The sequence below is a fragment of the Balaenoptera ricei genome, chromosome 2 (assembly GCF_028023285.1).
Source record: "Balaenoptera ricei isolate mBalRic1 chromosome 2, mBalRic1.hap2, whole genome shotgun sequence".
NCBI lineage: Eukaryota > Metazoa > Chordata > Mammalia > Artiodactyla > Balaenopteridae > Balaenoptera > Balaenoptera ricei.
The window spans coordinates 10,281,522-10,306,923 of NC_082640.1; the positions used below are offsets into that span (position 1 = coordinate 10,281,522).

The window sequence follows — 25,402 nt, forward strand, 5'->3', positions numbered from 1 at the left end:
TCTCTCTGGGTGAGTGACACCAAGATCCATCTCACCCGAGCCAAAATCCCAGGGCTCAACTTGCTTGAAACACTTTTTTTTTTTTTTTTTTACTGCTTTCCCTCTGCAGTGGCCCATCGCCTCTGGGACCAGGTCCAGCTGTGCCCACCAAGCCCCAGAGGCCTGCTCCACTCCCACATCCCACCCTTCAGGCAGCTCCTGGGATCTCTGCTGTTTCTAGACCTGCCACAGCTGTTGCCTCCATTCGGGGTGTCTTACCCTCTCTGGCTGGTTTCCAGAGACTTCCTTCTACTTCGCCGAGATCGGGGTCGGTGCCCTAGTGGGTGCACACATGGCATCCGTGCTCCTCTCGTGGCTGGGACCCTGGACATCATCAGTGGTTGGTTTCCCTAGCCCCGCCATCACCACCCTGGCCCGGCAGACACAGCCAGATGCCAGCCATTGAGCCTTCTTTACCCTCTGCTTCTGGGCTGGGAGTCAGTTCACCTTAAGGATCAGAAGAGAGAACACAAGAAAAGATGTGGATTTGAGTCTTAGTCCCATCACTGATGCTGGGTCTTATTTCCTCTGCTGTAAAACAGAGGTAATAATAGCATCAACCTCTCATGTCGTTAATCAAATTAAATGAGTTAAACCATGTAAACTGCCTGACGCAGTGGAAACAGTCAATAATGGTAGCTCAAAGTTCACATTTTCTTGCCTCTCCTACTTCTCTCAATCGTCCATCTTCTGCGTAAAGGGTTGGCCCTTTTTTGGCGTGGCCAACAAGCCAGAGGGGTTCTTTCCCTTTGCTCAGTGACAGGGGGACTCACCACACACCAGAGGTTGTGTCTTTCACTTTGAGCTCTTCCTGACTCAATTTTCCTTGGGATCAGACATTTGGCATGAACTATTTTGCCCCAACTTTCCTGTGTTGAGGGCAGAAGCTTTAGGGCTCCTGAAGTTTGTCCGGATCCTAATGGCCCAGAGCCACTGTGGATTGCATCATTTCTCTGAGAAAACAGAATCCTGTGCCCTGAGGTTCCCCCGACACCACTGGAAGCCCCGCTGTGTGGAGCAGACTTGTCCCAGAAGGCATGCTGACCCAGCCCTATGTCTGCGCCACCTGCATGTAAGGCAGAGTCTGACCACACTGGGCCCCAAATGTCCCACAGATGACCAGCTTGTCTCTGGGTTTGGAACAAGTGTGTGCTTTGTCTTTGAAAACATTTTGAGTCACGATTTTTTTTTTTATTTATTTATTTGTTTTTGACTGTGTTGGGTCTTCGTTGCTGCATGCGGGCTTTTCTCTAGTTGCGGGGAGCGGGGGCTACTCTTCGTTGAGGTGCGCGGGCTTCTCATTGTGGTGGCTTCTCTTGTTGCGGAGCATGGGCTCTAGGCGCGTGGGCTTTAGTAGTTGCAGCACGCGGGCTCAGTAGTTGAGTCACGAATTTTTAATTGTTTTATTTTTACATTTGTTTTTCTCCAATAAAGGTAGATGAAAGAGAGAGAGAGATAGCTGTGTTAATGATTTCTCTCTCTGGATAACTGAGAGGCAGTTTCAGGCCCTGAGTAGGACCTCCTGCCTCAGACACCTCTACCTCTTGTTCAGTATCACATGGTAAATGCTTGCCGTCCTCTGGCTTCTACAAGCGATGACAATGAAAGCCTCTGGAAGAGGCAACACATGAATCCTCACCAGTCACCTTCACTAGAGAGTGAGTCCAGAAGCACCGGTCCTGGAAGCGGGCTTTTCTGTGAAGGTGAGGGCCTCGGTTAGGGAAGAGGTGTCAACAGAGTGTCATAAACACGCTGCCACGTTACCAAGCAGTTCAGGTTCGTTAGCGCTCGTATTTTCCTCTTATGTTTTAGGTAATGGGGGTGGGGGTGGGGAGGAAGGGAGGGAGGGAGACACGGGGTGGCTGTGACTGTGCGTCCAGGATTAGATGAACAAGTCTTGTCAGGAGCACAAACCCGTCCCCATTCCCCTCTGTGCGTGTCTCTGCCTGTTCTCGACCATGAAATGCTAGGAGGGGGAATGAAGGAATTCAATCTATTTTAAAACTCAACAACTGTTGAACGCTAACCCCCAAGCATTCAAAGCACTTTAATCTGGGACGAGTGCTGAACCTGTCTGTTGAGTGAAGGATATATTCGGAAGCCCCCAACAGCGGTGCCCGGACAGGCAGGCGACACAGGGAACTCCGCTCTGAGCCGAGGTCCTCCCCACCCACCAGCTATGCGAGACACAGGGGTCTCCCCAGACAGTGTTTTCAGGTCAAGTTTTCTCCTAAGGGAGAAATTAAGGAAGGAGGGAACATGCGTCTCATCAGCTGCGGTGTGGTTGGTTCCGCCTGGACCTCCGGGGAAGCCGGTCAGGCCATGACCACACTGTACTCACCTGTGAAAGCAAAGCCAGACCACAAAGCAGAGAAAGTCAGTGTGAGAAAATGGACAGGAGGGTAGACAGAGTGATGGGAGATACAGCAGAGCGGGATGGGACGGCAAAGGACCACTTTACATCTAAGGCTGTGATCCGGGTAGGAGCGGAGTTATCACAGAGACAGGAGGCAGGCCCGCCCCGGCCAGGGCACACATTCCCTCACTGGACGGTGCAAGGTCACCCAGCTGGTGGGTGCAGGAGCTGGAACTCAACACAGGGCCCGATATCAAAGCCCTTCGCCCTTCGCCCCTTAGGTGCGATGGCCTCAGCCTAGGATAGAACAGATTCTGGGAGGGGCCACGAGAGGAAGCTGGAGCAGTTGTTTTGTTTTCTAAAGAAGGTACTAGAGAGCTTGTTGAGTCCTTCTGAAAAAGAGTGAGGGTTTCATCCAACAATAAGATATTGACATCTACTCCGTGCCAGACACTGGGCCAGGTTTAGGGATGTAGGTGAGTAAGACACAGCCCTTTCCTTCAAGGACAGAGACAAGGACTTTTCTACCCGTAAGAATAGCGACCAACTTTCCAGATCCCAAGAGAGCTAAGACATGGTCAAGTAACAGTAATGAATGATGGGCCTGTAATAGAGGCACAAAGAGGGTGTGAAGGAGAAAACAAATATCTGCAATGTGTGCATGTGTGTGTGTGTATGTGCGTGTGTGCGCACACACTAGAGAGAGAGAGAGAGAGAGAGAGAGAGAGAGAGGCACATTACAGATGAAGAACATAGGGTTCTGTGACATCTCATGACTGCCTAAGCCCACACGGTGTAAGTGCAAGGCTGGGATTCCATCCCACATTATTTGACCCCAAAGTCCCTGGTGTTTCCATGTGACACAGAGCTGGGAACAACTGGGGAAACTGGGGAAGATCCAAAGAGAAGCTCTCACTCTCAGCTGAGCCCAGAACGACATCTCTCTGGGCCTCTGCTTTTCCTTTCTGGAACGAGCTAAGCTCATAGAAGTTTTGTTTGGTTAGCTACTTTCATCTTTCTTGGAAAGAAGTGGCATAAATAAATTCAATCATTTATTAAAAGGCAACAAAGAGCCCCTCCTGCTAGCTGAGTTGGGATTTCTGGAAAGGCTCTTTTAGGGGGTAATCCATTCTAATCCCAGCACTACCTCCAGGCAGTTTCCTTGAAAAGATTGAGTTGTGTGTACAAAGTGAATCTTTAAAAATGATTTTTCCGGGCTTCCCTGGTGGCGCAGTGGTTGAGAATCTGCCTGCTAATGCAGGGGACACGGGTTCGAGCCCTGGTCTGGGAAGATCCCACATGCCGCGGAGCGGCTGGGCCCGTGAGCCACAACTGCTGAGCCTGCGCGTCTGGAGCCTGTGCCCCGCAACGGGAGGGGCCGCGATAGTGAGAGGCCCGCGCACCGCGATGAAGAGCGGTCCCCGCACCGCGATGAAGAGTGGCCCCCACTTGCCGTAACTGGAGAAAGCCCTCGCACGAACCGAAGACCCAACACAGCCAAAAATAAATAAATAAATAAATTTAAAAAAAAAAAAAAAAAAAAAAAAAAAAGATACTTTAAAAAAAAAAAAAAAAAAAAAAATGATTTTTCCCAAGGTGTGGCTCTGGTCTCATCTTAAGTGGGGCCCTTACTGGCTTAATTAACCATAATGAGTGTGAATCACCCTGAGAATGAATCTTCTTTCTTTTTTGATAACTGTTCTCCTTATCGGAGTACACTGATGCCTCACAGCCTGCTTCGAGAAGAGCTGAAAGCAAGGGGCCGGCAGTAGCTCATCACAAGCCTTCTTGGGACCCCAGCGCTGATCTCTGGTCTCATGTCATGTTAACAGTGATCCTTCTCCAGTTCTGTGGGTTCTAGCTGAACCTGGGAGGGGATGGTCATGTAGCCACTTGGGCATAGCCGGGATGACTAAGCAGTTACTATGATGTTTGTAAGGTCAAGCACTAATCCTTCAAGATGGAAAACAGCCAACAAGAACTTAATGATTTATTTGATTCAAAAATTGAAAGGCAGAAGTTTAAGGAAAATACATAAGACATACCTCTTAATATTTTAATCTGTGTGTATGTGTTCTGTATTTCAGCCCTATTGTGAGCTCTTTGAGGTCAAATCTGTTAAGCTGTTTTCCTGTCACCCCAAAAACGTCCCAGGGTAGTTCCCTTACTCAATCAATCTATGGTGATAAAGATGACCTTGCAAATAGCTGTGTAGTATTTTCCTTTTTAATTTAAAACAGCCACTACAACTGTTGTTTTTTCCTAGTTGACTGTTTTCATGTAATTTGAAATTTTGTTATCAGATGTATACATATTAAGATTTTTATGTCTTCTTGATGAATTGACCCTTTTATCACTGTGAAATGTCCCTGTTCATCTCTAGTAATATTCCATTTCCTGAAATATATTTTTCTGGTGTTAATATAGCCGTTCTCCTCATTGTATTTGTTTTCTCTTAAATTCTTGACTATATTTAGAATAACTGGTCTTAAAGTCCTTGTCTGTACATGGAAGCAACCTAAGTGTCCATCGACAGATGAATGGATAAAGGAGATGTGGCACATATATACAATGGAATATTACTCAGCCATAGAAAGAAATGAAATTGAGTTATTTGTAGTGAGGTGGATGGACCTAGAGTCTGTCATACAGAGTGAAGTAAATCAGAAAGAGAAAAGCAAATACCGTATGCTAACACATATATATGGAATCTAAAAAAAAATGGTTCTGATGAACCTAGGGGCAGGATAGGAATAAAGACACAGACATAGAGAATGGACTTGAGGACACGGGGAGGCGGAAGGGTAAGCTGGGACAAAGTGAGAGAGTGGCATGGACATATATACACTACCAAACGTAAAACAGATAGCTAGTGGGAAGCAGCTGCATAGCACAGGGAGATCAGCTTGGTGCTTTGCGACCACCTAGAGGGCTGGGACATGGAGGGTGGGAGGGAGACGCAAGAGAGAGGGGATATGGGGATATATGTATACATATAGCTGATTCACTTTGTTATACCTCAGAAACTAACACAACACTGTAAATCAATTATACTCCAATAAATATGTTAAAGAAAAAAAAAGAAAAGAAAGAAAAAGATTATATTCTTGATGTGGGAGCTAATCCTGCCTGTCCTCTCCCTTCCCCCCACCGCTGACCCCAGACCCAGGCAGACAGATGAGGCACTCCTCCCTTCCCAGCGGTGTTAACATTTCAATTGAAAGGTGATCTAGTAAGGTGGTTAAAGGCATAAATATATTTTGAAACCAATGTGCCAGGCTTCATAATCCAAGTTTCATCATTTATACCATGTTTGACTTTGGAAAAGTTACTAAACATCTCTGTGCCTCTGTTTTCTTGTCTAGAAACATGGATAAGTAATAATGCCTTATGAGGGCTGTGGTGAAAATTAAATGTGTTGTTAATTTTTAAATGTTTAGAGTGTGTGTGGCGAACAGACGCTTCTGTGTAAGTTTTGGCTGTTATATCCTGCCAGGTCTTAGTTAATGCAAATGTCAACATAAAATGGTTCCACTGATTCTGACCATCACAACATTCACTCTGTGTCCTTGACAAGCCTGTGCCTTCATTTAAAACTCACAGCAGACACAGAAAAGTGGAATCATGCTTCATAAAAGAGGAAACCAAAACAGAGGAAGGGAGTGGCCTTCCCAGAATCAGCAGGTTTGTCAATGCTGGACCCGGGCCTTGAGCCCACGTCAGCCTGGTGCCCAGGCCACGGCCCTTCCACTGGGCTCCAAGTCAACATAGGGAGACCCCTCGGACATGGTCCTCAGTGTATCTCAGGGGTTTTCCATTTTAGTCTCACACAAAACTGCAAGAGAACTTATATTTTCCTAAGTATGTTGCATAGAGAAGGAAATAGAGGCTCAGAGAGAAAGCAATTTTCTCAAGGTTAAACATCAAGCAACCATAGAGGAGGCATTTGAACCCAGGTCAACAGAATTCCACAAGCCCATGCCGTAAGTTCTTCACTGTGCTGCTTCCATCTATGTTGAATTTTTAACAAAAGTAGATTTGCACTAAATTTCATGTTCTGGTATCTTGCTCTTTTGCTTAATAATAAATTGGAGACCTTTTCCATGTCAAAAAAAAAAAAAAAGTCCTTGTCTGCTAATTCCATCTTCTGGAACTACTATGTCTGGGTCTATTGATATTGACTGGTTTTTCTCTTCATTATGAGTCACACCTTTTCCTGCTTCTTCACACGTCTAGTTATTTTTATTGAATGCTGGACATTGTGTATGCTACATTGTTAGATGTCTGGATTTTATCTTCATTCAAAAATGTTGAATTTTGATTTGACTGACAGTTGAGTTGTTTGAGGATTAGCTTGATATTTCTGAGACTCATTTTTTTTTAAACATCTTTATTGGAGTATAATTGCATTACAGTGGTGTGTTAGTTTCTTCTTTATAACAAGTGAATCAGCTATACATATACATATATCCCCATATCTCCTTCTGAGACTCATTTTAAGCTTTGTTAGAGTGAATTCAGTTTGGCCCTACTACTAAGGTATTACATTTCTAGAGTCTTTATTGAATTACCCAGGGGTTTAACAAGGTATCCTCACTCTGGCTGGATGGAATTTAAATGTCTTCCTATCCTATGTGAGACCTAGGAATTGTTCACCTTAAAAAGCTTCCTTGAAGTTGCTTATTTCCTGACTGTATAGAGTTTTTCTCTTTACATGTAGAGCTCAGTATTCAGTCAAAGACTCAGGGAACTTCTATGCACATTTCTGGGGTTCTATATAGCTTCCTCTAATCTGTCTTCTCAACTCAGTAAGGCCTCCATGATCTGCTTAGGTTTCCCCTGGGAGCTGTCCAAAAACTGCCTCCAGACAAAAAGCTAGAAGAATCATCAGGGTGACTTCATTTGTTTCCCTTACGTCAGGGACCACAGTCCTTTGTTGTCTATTTTCAACATCTGAAAGCTTTTACTTCACCTATTGCATCCAGTTTTTTAAGTTACTTACAGTGAGTGGTCTAGTCCAGTATCATTTATTCTGTCATGACTGTGGGCAAAAACCCTACTTAATGGTCTGTGTCAACCTTGACCCCAATTTCCCTTTACCCTGAGGACACAGAGAAACAGCAAGATTTTTCCTCCCATTAGTCTTTCATCTATTCTTGCTATATGGAGCTGTGTACTTGCTGTCAGGGCTCTGCAAACAACTTCACCTGAAGCATTCTAACCAGGCCGTGAAAATGATAGATAAACCTGGGTATAACCACCTAGGGAGCCGACCTGTGTACTCTTAGGGAAGAAAGAGATATGAAAAGTGAGAGAATGAAGAGGAGGAAGAGCAAAGGGAAGAGAAAGAGGAGGAAAATAAATTACAAAAGAAGAACAGACAAGGAAAAGAACAAGAACTTTACATCTCCATGAATTAAGTTTTTCAAAAGAATAAGAACACTTATGCCTCAGCCCTGAGGCTCACCAGGATTGCTGTGAGCAGTAGGGGCTAGAAAAGGGGCCAAAATATGTCTTCTGGATCATTGCATTTTCTCCCTTTTGCAAGGAAGGGCATATTTATGGTAAGAAATCCTTACAGGGCTTCCCTGGTGGTGCAGTGGTTCAGAGTCTGCCTGCCAATGCAGGGGACACGGGTTCGAGCCCTGGTCTGGGGGGATCCTACATGCCGCGGAGCAACTGAGCCCGTGTGCCACAACTCCTGAGCCTGCGCTCTGGAGCCCGCGAGCCACAACTCCTGAGCCCGTGTGCCACAACTACTGACGCCCGCGCACCTAGAGCCCATGCTCTGCAACGAGAGAAGCCACTGCAATGGGAAGTCTGTGCACCGCAAAGAAGAGTAGCCCCCACTTCTGCAACTAAAAAGAAAGCCCGCGTGCAGCAACGAAGACCCAATGCAGCCAAAAATAAATAAATAAATAAAAGAAATCCTTACAATAAGACAGTGAAATGTGATAGTGATAGTGAAAATATTCTAACTTAATAAATTTTTTTAAATGCAAAGTTATCAAATGAAGACAACGGATTTTGGCATTGGAGTGAAGAGGTATTGAGTGCTGGAGACATCGGTTGCAACTTGAGCCTGTTTCTAAGTAAGTGTTCTAGCTGCGCTGAATAATATAGTCAAGGCAAAATGGCTCCTCTCAGCTTCTGTAGCAAAAACGGCTCACTGTGTGTAGTTTACGACAGCAGTAAATAACCCATCCTAAAAGACAACAGGGATTGAGTTATTCCTTCTTACTTGTATTTCTGATTTCTTACCTGCATTCCAGACTTAGCTCTTTGGAAACAAAACCCATACTGTTGCCAAAGTTGCTAGAGTTATGCTAGTTATCAAAAGTGATGGTATTTTCCTCTGACAAAAGACAGCTGGAAATTTAATGTGCTTTTTTTGTTGACGTTGTAGTTTTTTGTTTGTTTTTGGCTTAGTGGGGGGAAAAAGTGCCCTTCTTCGGTAAAAAGCCTCAGCAATTGGACTGAACAGTCTGGGAATTGCAGGGAATTTCCTGGGAGTGTTTTTCTACCATTTTTCAGGGACAAGCAAAATCTAAAACTAGTTGTTTCTTGTTTCTCCTTTTTTGTTAAATTGGGTCACTAAGGCAGACCAGGAGTTGAAGATGTGAAACGATGTCTCAAAGTACAGCTATTTCAACATGGCCATTGGCAGCAGTTTAAGTGACCAAATACATGCATGAGCTTCTGACATTAGCTACATGAATGCTTCCTCTATTTGGAGCTGAGAAAAGAAAAGCCTTCCCTAAAGGACAATTTCAAGCAAGAATTTCTTTTAGCCACCAACACGTGTGTTTGCTGGATCTTCCTGGTCGGTCCACCCCTCTCCTTAGTGAGAGCAGCTCGGAAGGAGGGAGAACTCATTGATTCTAAACTAAGGCTGGGATCACTGAAGATGTGGGAGCTGGTCTGTACCTGCGGGGGTGGGTGCATTTTCTGATCCATACCCTCAGAACGAGGATCTGAAGAGAGCAGGGGTATGCCGGTGCCTCCTGTCTCTAACGCGTCTGCGACCGGTGGCACCCTCACGAGAATGATGCCTGTGCCCTGGGGGAGCTGGAGCACACAGCGGCCACGCCATGGCTGGGCTCAGGCCCTGATAAGCGCCGTTCAGTTCCTGACTTCCATTCTGAAGTCCAAGGCGGAGAGGAGCCAGCTGGGATAACCTTGCCAGTGGCAACACCAGCAGCTGACAGTGGAAGGGGAGGGTGGTATCTTCAGGTGGGGAAATACATGAAGAAAGAGAACACCATGGGCAGTGCCATCTAAGTATTTATAACCTCATGAGAGAGAGAGAGAGAGGCACACGCTCTCAGGCAGCATCCATAGACAGAGAAAGGAGTCAGAAGTCACTGTCTCAACGCCTTCAGACATCAAAGAGCAAAAGTAATGAAGTTAAGAAAAGTGTTATGGGCTGAATTGTGTCCGCTCCCCGCCACACCCCAGCCTAGACATTCATATGTTGTAGCCCTAACCCCCAGGACCTCATAATGTGACTGAATTTGGAGATAGGGCCTTTAAAGAGGCAATTAAGTTAGAATAAGGCCATTGGGGTGGGACCTAATCCAATCTGACTGCTGTCCTTATGAGAAAGGAGATTAGGACACACAGAATATAAAAAAATTAATAAATAACAGAAGCCTCAATCGAATGGAATCAGGAGACCAGCAGGGGGAGCTCTCACAGCCAGCGACGATAGCAGATCCCAACAAGAAGAAGAAAGACTCCGCCTCTTTCCTGGCAGGGCTCAGCCAATGAGAAGCCACAGATTCTTTGTTTACTGTAGCCGCCACACCCACTTCCTTTTCCTCCCTATAAAAGCATCCTCCTTCCTTTGCTGTGCAGGGTCTTGCACACACCTCACCATGGTTGTGGACCCCAAACTGCATTTCTCTGCTGATCCGCCAGGGAATTCCTGAGGGTAGAGAGATTTGGAGCAAGAATTTAAGAATCCGACCAGCCTGAGTTTTGAATCCTTGCTGTATCACCCTCAAGTTCACAAACTTCTCTTCATCTAAGTTTCCTCAACTAGAAACTGGGGGAAATAATAGCACTGCATAGGAGAATTGAGGAATTTGAAAAATTGTGCAAGACGTGATACTCAAACTTGTTTCTTTGAACCTTAAGGTCTGATGGCGGTTTTTCAGGGCTTGCTAAGTGGGTGGAATGTCTTCCACTAAAGCAGACCCATCCTTGTGTCTCCGTCCCACATACACTGGGGTTCCAGAGAGGAGTGAGTCGTGGGAAAGGGCCATGCAGCTGGCATTAGACAGTGACAGCCACTGTCGTGCCCACCTAGCATGAGCATGCAGGGACAGGGCAGCTGGGACTAGTACTGAAACATGGGTCACACTGGTGGCCCCAGCCCGTTGGCCCCAGGGCATCAGGCAGGAGAGCTGGCAGACGCGGAGAAGGCCTCCGCCCCCGGACCACAGACATCGCAGACGCACTCTCCTCCATCTCACAACCACGTGTGCAAACTGAAGTTGATTGTGGTTCAGCAGGCAAAGTGCTGCTCGGGGATGGGGTGTGTCTGAAACCATCAAAATCCTAGTTTTCAGACTCACAGACATAAAGAGCGGACTTGTGGTTGCCAAGGGGGCAGGGAGAGGGATGGACTGCGAGTTTGGGGTTGGTAGATGCAAACTAGTACATTTAGAATGGATAAACAACAAGGTCCTACTGTACAGCACAGGGAACTATATCTAATCTCGTGAGATAAACCACAATGGAAAAGAATAGGAAAAAAGAATGTGTATATGTGTATAACTAAGTCACTTTTCTGTACAGCAGAGATTAGCATATTGTAAATCAACTACACTTCAATTTTTAAAAATTGGAAAAAATTATTATTATATATGTGCATATATATATATATATATATCCTTTATCTAACCAAGACTTGAAAAAAGGTGAAGTTAATGCTCAAATGTAGTAACCATATGAGCCTAGTTTTCTGAGATAACAACTCCCCTATATTCTCTGTGCACTTTATTTATTTTCTGTTTTATAAGTCCTACCGCATATGACTTTTTGTAAATTTCTTCAACCCCTTTAATGGGAAGATTCAGTTTAAAATTGTCAATAAACACTGCATATGAAATCAATCAATCAATCCTAGTTTTCTCCCAGAGAGTTTCGTGACCTCAGTCACTCATCTGTCAAGTGTGTATGTTGGACAAGATGCTCCCTAAGGCCCTTCCTAAGGGTTGTTTTATGCTCACACGTGCAGAACAGCAGCTAAGGGGGAAGGTGGTCAGGTCTGGCCCAGGACAGGATGGAGCCGGCCGGCTTCTCTCCTCAGCCAGGAGGGCGGCGGGTCAGTGTCAGCGTATCTGTGCGTCCCGCCCGCCCAGACCCGGCTCAGAGACACGTAAATGCTCCAACGGGGCAGGAAGACCTTTGCCTGGAAGCCGGAGGGACGACGTGCTGCTACCAAACCACTAGCTCTGTCAAGACTGTGTCGCCGCCAGTGGGTGACCTGGACAGAATCTATGGGCTCCAGACAGCGAGCAATACCAGCCTCCCAGGTGGGGTTCGGCCCGAGCACCCGAACCCCACTCTGTGCTCGAACGCCCACTCCCCTGCCTGCACCCAGGCCCAGCACCGACGCAGAAGATGTGGAGCAGGTCCCCGGCACACACACACGGCACGCGTCCACACGAGCACCCGGTGCTCGGGACCTGGGAATTGAGCTGCACGGCGTCCAGGCCGGGGGCTCCTCTGAAATCCCTAGCAGAACCCAGAGGAGGGGGGAACAGGTCGTTTACAGTGGACGGCAGCTGGCGTGAGCATGCAGGGGCTGCGTCCGGAGGCGTATGGGATCTTAGTTCCCTGATCAGGGACCTAACCTGCACCCCCTGCAGTGGAAGCGCAGAGTCTTAACCCCTGGACCACCAGGGAAGTCCCTGGTCTCCAGGCCTTTTGACGCTGGCAGCGAGGCCTGGGGCAAGGAGGGGGGACACTTCTTACCAGTGTCTTTGCGAACGGTGAATAGGAGCTGGTGCCAGAGGCCTTGATTCTGCCACTCTGATGACAACAGTGGGAAGACGTGCAGGTGGGCAGGCACCTGCTCAGGAGAGAAAGCAAATCTGTCTCCAGCCCACAGGTCTCCGAGGGTCAGGGCCTTGCTCACCTGGTGAGGAGTCAGGCTCTTCCCCATCAAATCCACGGCCGGGCTGACATTTCCACACGTGGCCGTCACCCTTCAAGGTTGTCTTCCTTAGACTGAGCAGAAACCCCCGGCCGTGGAACTGGCCCTGACCGCTGGCTGAGGCCCTACCCTCTGGAACCCGGGTGGCACTTACCCCACCGTCCATCTTCTCCACTCAACCCTTCAGAGTTCAATTCCCCAGGCCCTCCCAGCACAGGAGAAGCTGGCGCCAGTGCTGAGGCGGACAAGACAGAAGGTCCTTTGTTTCAGAGAGCTCACAGCGGGGAGGGGATGAACAGCTTCTGGTTGTTATTTGGCCACAGCAGCAAGGATTCATCAGAACTCGTTTAGGACCCATTCTCACCGGTCAAGAAGGACTGAAATCCCTGAGCCCCACGCTCTCTGACACCCCAGCAAGATCCCCTTTGCTCAGAGACGCCCCCTGGCAGCTGTCCCTTCCCGAGCGCAGCAAGTTCCGTTTTCTGTTACGGGAGGGAGAGGTAGGCTCTAAGCCCAACAGAAGCAGCGGGTGCTCTCAGCCGATGGCAGGCAGAGAAATGACCAAAACATGAAGGCCAGCAGCGAGCTGAGGTGGCAGGGAGGGGTCAGTGCGATTCCAGAGGAGGCGGCAGAAAAGGCCGCTGAAGGGATGACTTCTGAGCTGAGACGTGAATCATGAGGAAGCAGCAGCCAGACTGAGACACCCAGTGACAGCCATAGCCTGGGCATATTTTGAGCTAGAAAATGTGCCTCAGACTTAAGAATGAGAATTCGAAAGTACAGAAAAAGAAAACCACGGTCCAGCAGGACCCCTGCAGGCCAGAGGACAGGCCGTGGCCTCAGGGGAGGGGACAGCTGGGGCCACCTATGAAATCCCCAGAGTCCAGACTCTCTAAAGCACTCAAGCTGAGACCGGATGGGAAGGGCGCCACTGGAAGCCGAGCCAACGCTTCGAAACAGCCATGCCTGGAGCCCGCAGGATGCTGTGAGCAGACTGGGCCCGCCATTTGTGTGGCATCTGGATTTAGCAGCTACAAAAGTAACAGTCCTATATGCCGCTCACGCTGGTAGGTATTGCTAAGCCTTCTTAAAAGGCTCAAAGAGTGCAGCTGTCTCCCCGCCAAGGACAATGCTCTGGAGATGCCGGTGATGGGTGGGACCTGCCCACGAGACGGTCTTAGGGGCAGCTGGAGACAGGCTGGGGCTGATGCTACAACCTTTACCAAGTCACTCTGCCCTCCTGACTTCAGCCCATCTGGAAACTGTGGGGACCAGGTCTGCTCCATCCCATCAGGGAGCTGCCCAGGGGATGGGTGAGAAGAAAGCTCTGTGAGTTGGAAGCACCTAATATGAGGGAGCAGCGTTATGTTTCTGGGGGAAAAGCTATGTTTGAGATACTGTTCAGACTTCCCTGGTTGACTTCCAAAGTCTTTCTTTCATGTTTGCATGTGCATCTCTACCGAGGGGAACGTCTCCCTAGCGCTGGGCCTCAGCAATGCCCAGACGGAAGGAAGGAGCGGGGAGAGGAGGTATGGGGGGGGGGGGGAGGGGGCTGATGGGGAGGGCAGGCACGGGGAGGAGGGACAGGATTCCTGAGTGGATCCCCTTTCCTTCTCTATGTGTACCCAGATCCCACACACATTCCTTTCCTTAAGTCACCCTCAAGGCCGGCTCTGTCTCGGTTCTCTGACCTCCCTCCTTCCCTCCGGGGCCACACTCGGGGTGCGGAGGGATGTGAAGACAGGGGCCAGGGAGCTGAGGCGCCGAGGGCAGCAGGGTGGGCTGCCTTCCACGGGGTGGCCACAGCAGGCCTCTGGGACAAAGTGACATCTGAGGGGCATCGGAATGAGAAGAGTTTCTCATGCAAATCCGTGGGGAAAACGTGCCAGACAGAAATCACAGCTCAGAGAAAGGTCCTCAGTCGGGACAGGACTGGGTGACAGGAATCCCCTGGATGGAGGGGGCAGTGGAAAGGGGGTGCAGACGGATGTGTTTACATCAGGAACACGGTGCATCCCGTCCGGTCCTTTTCCAAGGAGCACTGAGCATTTTCTGTATTTAGGTTTTGCACGTCTCTGAGATTCCTGGAGCTGTGGCGGCTTCCAACAGCAGAACTTGACTTTCTCATGGTTCTGGAGGCTGGAAATCTGGAATCAAGGCATCCGGCCACGTACTCTCCAGGCTCCAGGGAAGACCCCCTTCCTTGCCTCTCCCACTCCAGTCTCTGCTGTCACCGTGTGGCCTTGTCCCCATGTCTCCGGTCTCCGTCTCCTTAGAAGGACACTGGTATTGGATTCAGGACCCACCCTAATCCAGTGCGACCTCATCTGCAAATACCCCTCTCCAAACAGGTCACACTTGCAGGTCTGAGACTGGAATAAATTTGCGGCGGGGGGAAGACCCAGACACTATAGCACTTTTCTTGACAGGTTTCTCCCTGAGCAGGGGCACTGGGAGGCCTTGGGGTGTGGTGGTTAAACACAAGCTCTACGGTCTGGCTTCCTGGCTTCCAGGCTCTACAGCCTTGTGAGTGGGCCCAGGCAAGGCTGTTCTCCTCTCCAAGCCTACGCACTCCTGTCTGGGAATAATCATAGTAGCTACCCCCTCAGACTACGGTGAAGATTACGTGAGTTAACATATGCTAAAAAAAAAAAAAGAAAGAAAGAGAAACGTATGCTAAGTGCTTCAGTTGCGCTGGGCACATTGCTAGGACAATGCTTGTGTTCTTCGGTTGCTTATACTTTGTTGCAATTTTGAATGGCACCTTTTCTCTATTATATTCTCTAATTGGTTATTGCCGGTGACTTGGAAAACTATCAATTTGGGTATAGTGATCTTGTACCTGCCATCCATTAGAATTCTTAGTAACCATTTTCCAGTTGCTTCTCCTAGATTTTCCTGGTAGTAATCACATTAGTTTCAAGATACTAAAAAATTACTGAAGTATGACATTAACTAAATGATTGTAGAGCCCCATGAACTGACATTCAAGAAGCACCTTCTACACATTCTTCTCTCCAGAGACTCTGCTTCATTCCCCAGACGTGATAAAGACACGTGTCTACTTTCTTGTCATGTCAGAACCATTGTCCAGACCAAAGCAATACAGCTTTACGAGGGCAGGGGCCACGGGTTTGAGTCCTGATCTATCCCCATTATGGGTAAAGCCTGGTAGATACAGGTGCTCGGTGTGTTGACTAACTTCATGGACAGATAATCTCCAATCAAAACGACTGACAGGGGAAGAGAAGATCCTTCCAGGCTGTCACGCGGCGAGAACGCTGTCTCATCCCCTCGTGCTGGCCGCTCCTTCCCACGTCTGATCCGTGACCAGCACCCAGTCCTTCCCTTCGTTAGGTACCAAGGCAGGAACCACGCTCCCCGTGCAGTGCTGGGATGAAGATGCAGAAACTCTCACCTGTGAGCCTCCTTGTCCCCATACTTTCAGCCGTCAAAAGTCAGATGGGAAGAGCTAGGTGCACGCGCAAAGCTGAGCTACACACAAGTATAAGACGTAAGAGTCACACAGCTTAACAATGACGGCCCGAAACCCAGGCCGAGACCAATGGGGCTGGCCCCAGATCTAACAGGGCTGTGAAGAAAATACTTTGAAAAAATGAAAAATAAAAGCAGAATTAAACCTTTTTTGGATTCCCAATCATAGGGTCATCTGGTATCTTTTTCCTTACAAAAGTGCATGCTGGGAAACACTTTTTTGTGTGGACTCATTTTTTTAAAACAGGAGTTAAAAAAAAAAACTTGTTTGATTTAAAAAAATAGAATCAAGGCTTCCCTGGTGGCACAGTGGTTGAGAATCTGCCTGCCAATGCAGGGGACACGGGTTCGAGCCCTGGTCTGGGAAGATCCCACAGCTGCGGAGCAACTAGGCCTGTGAGCCACAACTACTGAGCCTGCGCGTCTGGAGCCTGTGCTCCACAACAAGAGAGGCCACGATAGTGAGAGGCCCGCGCACCGCGATGAAGAGCGGCCCCCGCTTGCCGCAACTGGAGAAAGCCCTCGCACGAAACGAGGACCCAACACAGCCAAAAATAAATAAATAAATAAATAATCCTTCCCTAAAAAAAAAAAAAATAGAATCAATGCACATTAAATAAAAACTGATATTAGGAAAGTTATTAAAAATATGAGGCTGGGGCTTCCCTGGTGGCGCAGTGGTTGAGAATCTGCCTGCTAATGCAGGGCACACGGGTTAGAGCCCTGGTCTGGGAAGATCCCACATGCTGCGGAGCAACTAGGCCCGTGAGCCACAACTACTGAGCCTGCGCGTCTGGAGCCTGTGCTCCGCAACAAGAGAGGCCACGACAGTGAAAGGCCCGCGCACCGCGATGAAGAGCGGCCCCCACTTACCACAGCTGGAGAAAGCCCTCGCACAGAAATGAAGACCCAACACAGCCATAAATAAATAAACTAAAAAAAAAAAATATGAGGCTGTACAAATGAAATCCAAGGCACCTCGTCATTATTTTACAACGACACGCAGTGGCGGGAACAACCTTGAAGGCACAGCTCCCTTTGCAGCAGTGCACCCGCGGAGCGCCGACGCCTCTTACCTCCAGCTTGTGGGCCCTCTCCCTGCTCAGGGCCTCCGAGTGGAAGCTCTGGTTGTTGGCTTCCGCCAGAGAATGAAGACCAAAATAATACTTGGCATAAACACTGGAGGGCACGTTGATGTTGAACTGGAGCAATTCGAGGATCTGTCGCTCCAGCTCGTTCCTGCAGAGAAAGACACAAACGCACAGCTCAGCCGCCGTCCCCACCCGCGGCCGCCCGGGCAGACCGCTGGAAACAGCCAAGTCCACCAGGTCCAGTGCCCGGAAGGATGAGGCCTGATCAACTGGGATGATCACCAGAAAGTCTTCAGGGCGACCCTGACACTGAGACTGAGCGCGTCTGTGTGCGCACGCGCGCGCACACACACACACACACACACACACGCACATACACGGCAGGCTCTGGCCTCACCTCTCCGCGTGAACCATCGGCTCAAACAGGGGGCAGAAGACGCAGTCGAGAGCTGTCAAGTGGAGTCCAGTGAGGGCGGACGGCAGCCTGGAGGACAGGCTTCCCCAAGGCCCGGAGGAGCGTCCTTCCCGGGAGGAAAGGTGGGGACGCGCTGACCGGCTTTCCTCGGGACCGCGGGAGGGGAGGCGGTTCCCAAGCCCCAGCGCACACCCATCACCTGCAGGGCATGTGAGGAGCCGCTGCTGGGCCCACCCGTCTGATCCGGCAGGTCTGGGTGGGCCCGAGAACGTGCATCTCCAACACTCCTGCGAGCTGCTGCTGCTGGGCCTGTCCGCCCGCTCAGAACTACTCAGCGACAGCACCTGGTCCACAAGGGAGCCAACCAGCTGGATGAAGACGAACCAGGGCGGCCAGAATACGCATCTGAAAACTTTCAGGCCTACTTCTCGGTAGTTACTGCCGGGGGAGAAGCGTCCTCAGCGACAGGTCTGTCTGGGAGCACTGCTCCAGGGCCACCTCCCCGGGCAGCACCCCGGGCTCACTTCTGTCCTTTATCACAGTCTCCCCGTCTTGTCTCCTCGGAGCCAGAAACCGTGACATCTGATGGTGCAGCCTGGCCCCAGCTCAGCACCTGACATGCGGTTGGTGCTCCATAATTACTGTTACTGAAAGGAGCGGACCAAGCTCAGCCTGGGCGGAGGGATCCAGGGAAGGCTTTCCGGAAGTGAGAGCTGACCTGAGCCCCGGAAGCGATCCGCTCCGGCGGGGAGGAGCCAGGTGGGGGCGGGCTGCTTCTGGCGTGGGGGCGGGGCAGCCCGTCTGCTTCCGGCCAGGGGCCCCATCAAGCCGTTCGAGCCTGTCTAACGCTGCTATGACAACAGGGGCGGGAGCACTGAGGCGGCAGGGAGGCTGGGAGGTGAGCAGGGAGGCTGGTTCCCCGACGGAAGCTCCCAGGCAGATCAGAAGCGAGAAACCTCAGCAAGTCGTTATCGAAGGCCTGAGCTCCTGGGAGGGAGAGACCAAGACGTCGCGACCAAGACGTCGCACTCAGGTCATTTAATCGGAGGGGCTGCTTCGATGCAGCTTCGAGAAAGGAGTAAAGCCCCAAATGTGTGTGTTGTGCTAAACTTTACACTTTTAATGACTTTTATTCCTCCTTTACGTGAGATTTAAGAGGTCATCCTGTGAAATACTGGAACCCAGATAAGATTTTAACAAGGTGTGTCAAAAATACCGCTAAGGCAGAAGTGCTCTCTCCTGGACGACCTGGGACCTGCCTGTGCACCGACTGCCACCCTGTGGCCAAGAGGCGCCACTGCAGATCCCATTCTCCAATGCCAGGAAGAAAACCTTGCTTTTAGTATAAACGTTAAGAGAACTAGTCTGCTATTCCTGCCCCAAATGGTATCTAGACACCACTGTCTCTTGTTGAGGGTATAACTAGGATTAAAGTCAAGAGGAATCTGATTTGGAACAAGGTGACGGTTTCCCAGGGTTCCTCAGGGAAAAAACAGCCTTTCTGAATATTTGTTTTCTTGAATGTTTCTGTTTAAGTTTGGGGGGGAATAAAGATTTTAGAGCTGCTGTGTTTTCAAACTAAGGCAAGATTTAGAAAATAAAAATAATTCCCCAAATTTGAATTTTCAAATGGCAGCAGTACATCTCCCAGGGACATATGACAGCTTGTTATGTGATAAACCATCAGAAAACTAACAGTGATGCAGAGAGAACGGGCTTGATGGATTTACCGCCCTCGAGGGGATAATTACGAATAAATAGTCCTGATGTAAAGCTCTATAATAAATAAATTCAAGTCAATAAACAAAAAATATTTCAGAAATATTTTAGCTCAACATTGTAAAGAAACCCAACTGAACTGATGCCATTTAGCAACTTGCAAATGGAGCTCTAAAATGGGGTAAAGAGAGTTGTTTTCATCACCTAATGGCCTGTTGGCTTTTCCAGAAAAATGGGCTCACTTTAAAGACCAGCCACCAAGCAGCAATCCCACTTCTGGGCACAGACCCCAAAGAACAGAGAGCAGGGCCTCGGGGAGGTATCTGCACACCCGTGTTCATGTTCACGACAGTGTTACTTACAGCAGCTGAAAGGTGGAAGCAACCTACTTACTGTCTGGATGACAATTATCTCAGCAACTGTTTTCACCTTGAAATATAATCAAGAATTTTTAAATATTTTTATTTTATTTTTCTTACTATCAAAAACTTCCTATTTGTCTTACTTTTTATAATAAAGAATGACAGATGCAGGAAGGAGTCGTACGGGTCTGCAGCAGGAAAAGGCTCTGGCAAAAGACCCAAAACACAAACAGGAGCTCCCAGGGCAGCACAAAAATGGGGTGCCCAGCGAACCAGCAACCACAGGAAGCGGGGGCCAGGCTGAGGAGGAGCCCATAGTGGTCACTGAGTCCAAGGACTTGGACGTGGGCCGGGACACAGTGGAACCTGCTGCAGCTCAGAGCTTCCTCAAGGAGGCCAGACAAACAAGCCCAGAAGAATATTAGCAAGAATCATGTCACAAAGGCCTGTAAACCGTAAGGAACTATAAGGAGTTCAACCTGATTAAGTGTTTCCAAAACAGCTCCTTTCTCCCAAGAGGCTCTGACCCCACGTCCTGTACACCCAGCCCCCGGGGTGCAGCTAAGCGTGAGCTCAGGATGGTGCCCTGAGAGAGGAGAACACGCAGCCTGACCAGGAGGCACAGGGGGACCTCGGGGACAGAACACTCATTTTAAGCAGGTGAACTTGCAAAATGTGACAAAAGCAGTCAAAACCTTCTCTCTGAAACTGAACAGAAACGGGTAACATTTTAGCCCATCTGCTGCCTGTCATCGGTTTGCAGTGTGTACAGAGCTGGGATGAACCTCACCGCAGACGGAGAGCAGGAAGGAAAAGGAAGGTTCGCCTAGAATACAGTTTCAGTGACCAGTTTCACAAACCAGAAGGTGTCACCAGTACCTGTTCGGGACCCACAGGATGAGAAATACAGGTTTTTGCACATCCTATCCGCAACCGTGTCCTTCCTCGGCCAGCACACAACAGACATGCAGTCACATTCACTCAGTCCACGCTGTGCACGTCCACAAAGGGTCGGGTTTCCTCCGCAGAGGCCCCCGGCCGCACTCACGTGTCCTCCACCGTGATGTCCTTCAGGATCTGGCGGTGGTCCACGTTCCACACAGCCTGGTCGTCCCACGCCTTGGAGGCCAGCAGGATGGCCCCCAGAGCAATCCGCTCCCAGTTGGCCGGACAGATGTCAATCTCTGCGTACCTTAGAAGCCTGTCGAGGTACACCTGGAAGACACGAGCATGCCAGCGCCCGGTGACCTGCCTTTTTCCTGCTCCACCCCCGCCAGCACACGCAAACCAACTCCCAGCTGTTCACTGCACTTCCCCAGCTCAGCTTTAAACTGGCGCTGACGGCCTGATCACACTTGTTTTAAGAAGTCAAAGGGCTCAACGAGTCTGAGGCAAAATGGGCTGAGAGGCACACTCCGTAAATGGACGTGTGGATGAGGCCAAACCTCAGGACTCCGGGGCAGGAACGTGTTCTAGGAGCCGCGGGTTAATTTCTCACTCTACCAACTGTGACATCAACAGGCATTCAACAAACCACCAACGAGCCAACAAGGAGAACAAAAGTGTGTGAAGGGAAGAAACCGATTTTTTCCATCTGTAGTTGTTTCTAAATTAAACTTTTTATTTTTGAGGTAATTGTAGATTTATAGGCAGTGTTGATAAACCTATTTTTTTCATTATTATGGTAAAATACACATAAGATTTACCACTTAACCATTTCCAGTGTATAGTTCTGTGGCATTAAGAACCGTCACCGTGCTGTGAAATCACCACCGGCCATCTCTATCTCTAGAAGTTTTTCATCTTCCCAAATTGAAACTCTGTACCTATTACAACTCCCCAGTTCCCCTCCCCCAGCCCCTGGCACCCACCTTTCTGCTTTCCGCCTCCATGACTGTGACTACCCTAGCTACCTTTCGTAGGTGGAATCGCAGCGTATTTGTCCTTTTGTGACTGGCTTCTTTCACTGAGCTTAATGTTCCACGTTGCAGCATCTGTCAACATGTCCTCCCTTTTCAAGGCTGAATAATGATCCATTGTATGTACGGACCACATTTTGTTCATCCATCATCCACTGATGGACATTTGAGTGGTTTCCTCTTTCGGCTGCTGTGAATAATGTTGCTGTGAACGCTGATGTACAAGCGTCTGTTCGAGCCTCTGCTTTTGATTCTTTCGGGTATACACCCAGAAGTGGAACTGCCGGATCATATCATAATCTATGTTTAATTTTTTGAAGAACCACCATACTATCTTCCACAGCAGCTGAACCGTTTACGTCCCCACCGGCAAGGCACAAGGGTTACAATGTTTCCACATCCTTGCCAACACTTGTTGTTTTCTGGGGTTTTTTTTTTACATTATTGTCATCCTGAAGGGTGTGAAGTGGTATTTTTAAATGAAATAATTCCAGCTGAAGTTGTAAAATGAAACCGTGTATTACAGGATTTATAAATTGCTATAATTTAGTTTGAAGACAGACATCAGAAATACCCACAAAGCCCGTTGCTTAAGTTGGGTCACAAGATACAAACGCCTTTTGAAGTTTCTCTCTGTAAAAAATCTGTTTATTGGTTATGTTTTACACTTTTCTGAACCATGGAATGGTTACTTCCATAGTTTTTTATCAAATATATTTGCAAAGTGAAACTACTGCATCAGAAACAATTTAACTAATCTTCAATACTTCTAGAATTATTCACAGTTTATAATGTCTGTAAAGTATTAGATATTAGGAAATTTTTTTTAAAAAGGCATGCATGGAAAGGAAAATGTTTAAATGAACAAATAAAACATAGATTATTTTCAGTTAAACAATATCAATGCTCATAGATAGGATGGGAAAAGTTTAAAAAAACAAAAAAAAGGAAGAATCCACACCTGTTATGTCACTAGGGCTTTGGGGAAGAGGCTGAACTTTAGAAAGTCCTTGGGAAACAGAGCAATTATCAGATTGGGAGAAGTTTGTTAAATGACATGAATGTGTAAGTAGAAGGGCAGGATAATGCCAGAAGCAGACTAATAGACAACAGAAAGACCCAGGATAAGACAGGTAAACGGGAAGTGGCTCAAACACATGGACCCAATCCATCCTGCAGTGTCTCAACACGGAGGGCTATGGTGACCTAAATGGGAAGGAAATCCAAAAAAGAGGGGATGTATGTATACATATAGTTGATTCACTTTGCTGTACAGCAGAAACTAACACAACATTGTAAAGCAACGTATACTCCAATAAAAATTAATTAAAAAAAGAACCAAAGTCAGACTTCAGCTGGTTGAGGACTGACCAGATGGAATGAAATGAGTGTACAGTAAGTAAGATAAAAATTGGAAGGTAAACAACATTCTCTGACTTCATAGTATTCAGGGTCATTATCTAAAATTAAAAGTAAAATGATTAAAAAACAAAAACAAAAAAAACACAGAGGGCTGCGCTCAAGGTGAGCCCAGATCAAAGACCCGGGAGTGACAGCCAGAGGCCACAGGAGGTCACTGGAGGATTCCTGACAGGGAACCAGCACGTGAACTGGGGACACAACGGTGGAGGCCGGCAGGCACATCCCAGAAGTCTCTGAGAAGTGACCCTAACACACACAGAGGGTGGGCTGCCGTGGGAGACCCCGAGGCTCCACTGTGGGCAGCTGGACGGGTGCTGCCCTCTGGCTCAGAGCACTGAGGAAGAGAGCCCGACTCTGGACATTTTCTGTCTGAGACGTCCCAGAAGATGCACGTCAGCAGTGCACGTGCAAGTCTGGAGCTCAAAGGAAATAGCACCGAGATAGAAATTCGAGAGTCCTTGACGTAAAAACAGAATTAAGCCGCAGGCCTGGGTCTGAGGACCTGGAGGGAGGGGCGAAAGAGCCCCGAGAGCCTCTCCTGTTTTCACAGCTGGAGAGGATGGAGCGGCAGCCAAGGAGAGGGAGGAACAGAATCTGGTAGGTTCTGCTCTCGGAAAGTCTTGCCGTAGTTTGGAGAAGAGCCTACAGGGCAAAGCTGGGTGTTTGTAAGTGCCTGGGCTAGGCTTACAGAATTACACAGGACACCTGGGATTATGAAACTGAAGTGGTCTTTTCCGAGGATAAAAAATAACATCAAAGCAGCAAGGACCCTTCAGGCAGTGACTGTGTAGATGCAGAGGGACAGGGGAGGAGTGGGTAGGAACAGGGGGTGGAGAAAAAGAATGGGGGGAGGGGGAGGAGGAATGATCCTTAATGGAAACAAACTCTTGGCGGATGAAGAGCAGTCAGACCACCGGCTGGAAGCACACCTAGTCCCTCCCCAGAGCCTCCCCAGGTTCCCTTCATCGCTAAACCCCAGGCAGAGGGAGGGTCAAAGGCTCCCTCCAACATATACACTATGGAATAGTACTCAGCCATAAAAAAGAATGAAATAATGCCATTTGCAGCAACATGGATGGACCTAGAGATTGTCATACTGAGACAAGTAAGTCAGACACAGAAAGACAAATATGATATCGCTTATATGTGGGATCTGAAAAAAGGGTACAAATGAACTTATTTACAAAACAGAAGTAGAGTCACAGATGTAGAAAACAATCTTATGGTTACCAGGGGAATGGGGGGCGGGGTGAGGGATAAATTGGGAGGTTGGGATTGACTATATATAAAATAGATAACTAATACACTACTATATATAAAATAGATAACTAATACACTACTATATATAAAATAGATAACTAATACACTACTATATATAAAATAGATAACTAATGAGAGCCTACTGTATAGCACAGGGAACTCTACTCAATACTCAGTAATGGCCTATATGGGAAAAGAATCTAAAAAAAGAGTGGATATATGTATATGTATAACCATGTCACTTTGCTGTACCCCTGAAACTAACAGAACATTGTAAATCAACTATACGCCAATAAAAATTAAAAAAAAAAAAAAGGCTCCCTCCAAAGCGGCAGAAGCTGCCTCCTTGGCCAGTCCATACCAGCCTGCTGTCTGTAAAACAGGGCCGATGGTGAAGCCCCAGGGAGGTCTGAAGAGGGGGCCGCCACACTGCCTGCCTTTTCCACTCAAACAGCGGCTTTGCCTTTTAAGATGGAGGGCTGGCACTCAATTGTTTGCTAAATGAGTAAACATGAATGATGGTTCCTTTTCTTAAAAGGTTATTGTTCTGCTTTACTAATGCTTTACTAATGAAAAGTCCATTTTTTTCAGTCTTAAAAACCTAGATTTTTATGGCTCATCTCAGATACCAGGTGTTCCTCAGAATGGATCAGGGCACGGTACTAAAGACAAAATAAAAATCCTGAGAAAGAAATTGCTAACATATTTCAAATCGCAAAGACAAAATAGCCAATAAACGGCCAAGAGGTCCTAAGTTTCCCGAAAGGTAATGAAACAGGAAACCATTACTGGGCAAGTCTACCTTATTTCCCCCAAACTAGCCTGGGCGACCCTCCCCTCTGCCCTGTTGCTATGTTTCTCTGCATGCACCGTGGCTGCCTTCCTACCTGTCTCTCCCCCTAGGAAACCACAGGTCTTCTGAAGACCAAGCCCAGCTCTCACACCACCGTGCACCCAGCATCGCGATGCTGGGTCAGGACATGGCCCCTGCGTGCTGGCCTCAGGTCTCGGAATTGTGGCAGCTTATGTCATGGCTACAGTCTGGTCATCGTGTAGTTAACTTCTTCCACCTGTGGGGTTTCAGTATCTCTAAGACAGCTCACAGGACAGGGCTCAGATTAGTATCCATAGCCCTTGAGGAGGAACTAAAGGTCCTTGA

The 25,402-nt window shown here is 48.2% G+C and overlaps 1 protein-coding gene across 1 annotated transcript; it reads right to left on the reverse strand.

The window, feature by feature from the left end:
* Positions 1–447: 447 nt before the first annotated feature.
* LOC132356222 (cyclin-Y-like) lies at positions 448–21,534 on the reverse strand. The gene is made up of 4 exons (XM_059909125.1): positions 21,514–21,534; positions 20,691–20,857; positions 17,132–17,294; positions 448–486 (listed from the first exon to the last, which is right to left on the reverse strand). The coding sequence occupies exons 1-4, from the start codon at positions 21,532–21,534 to the stop codon at positions 478–480; spliced, it is 360 nt and encodes a 119-aa protein (XP_059765108.1). The 3' UTR covers positions 448–477.
* Positions 21,535–25,402: the final 3,868 nt, after the last annotated feature.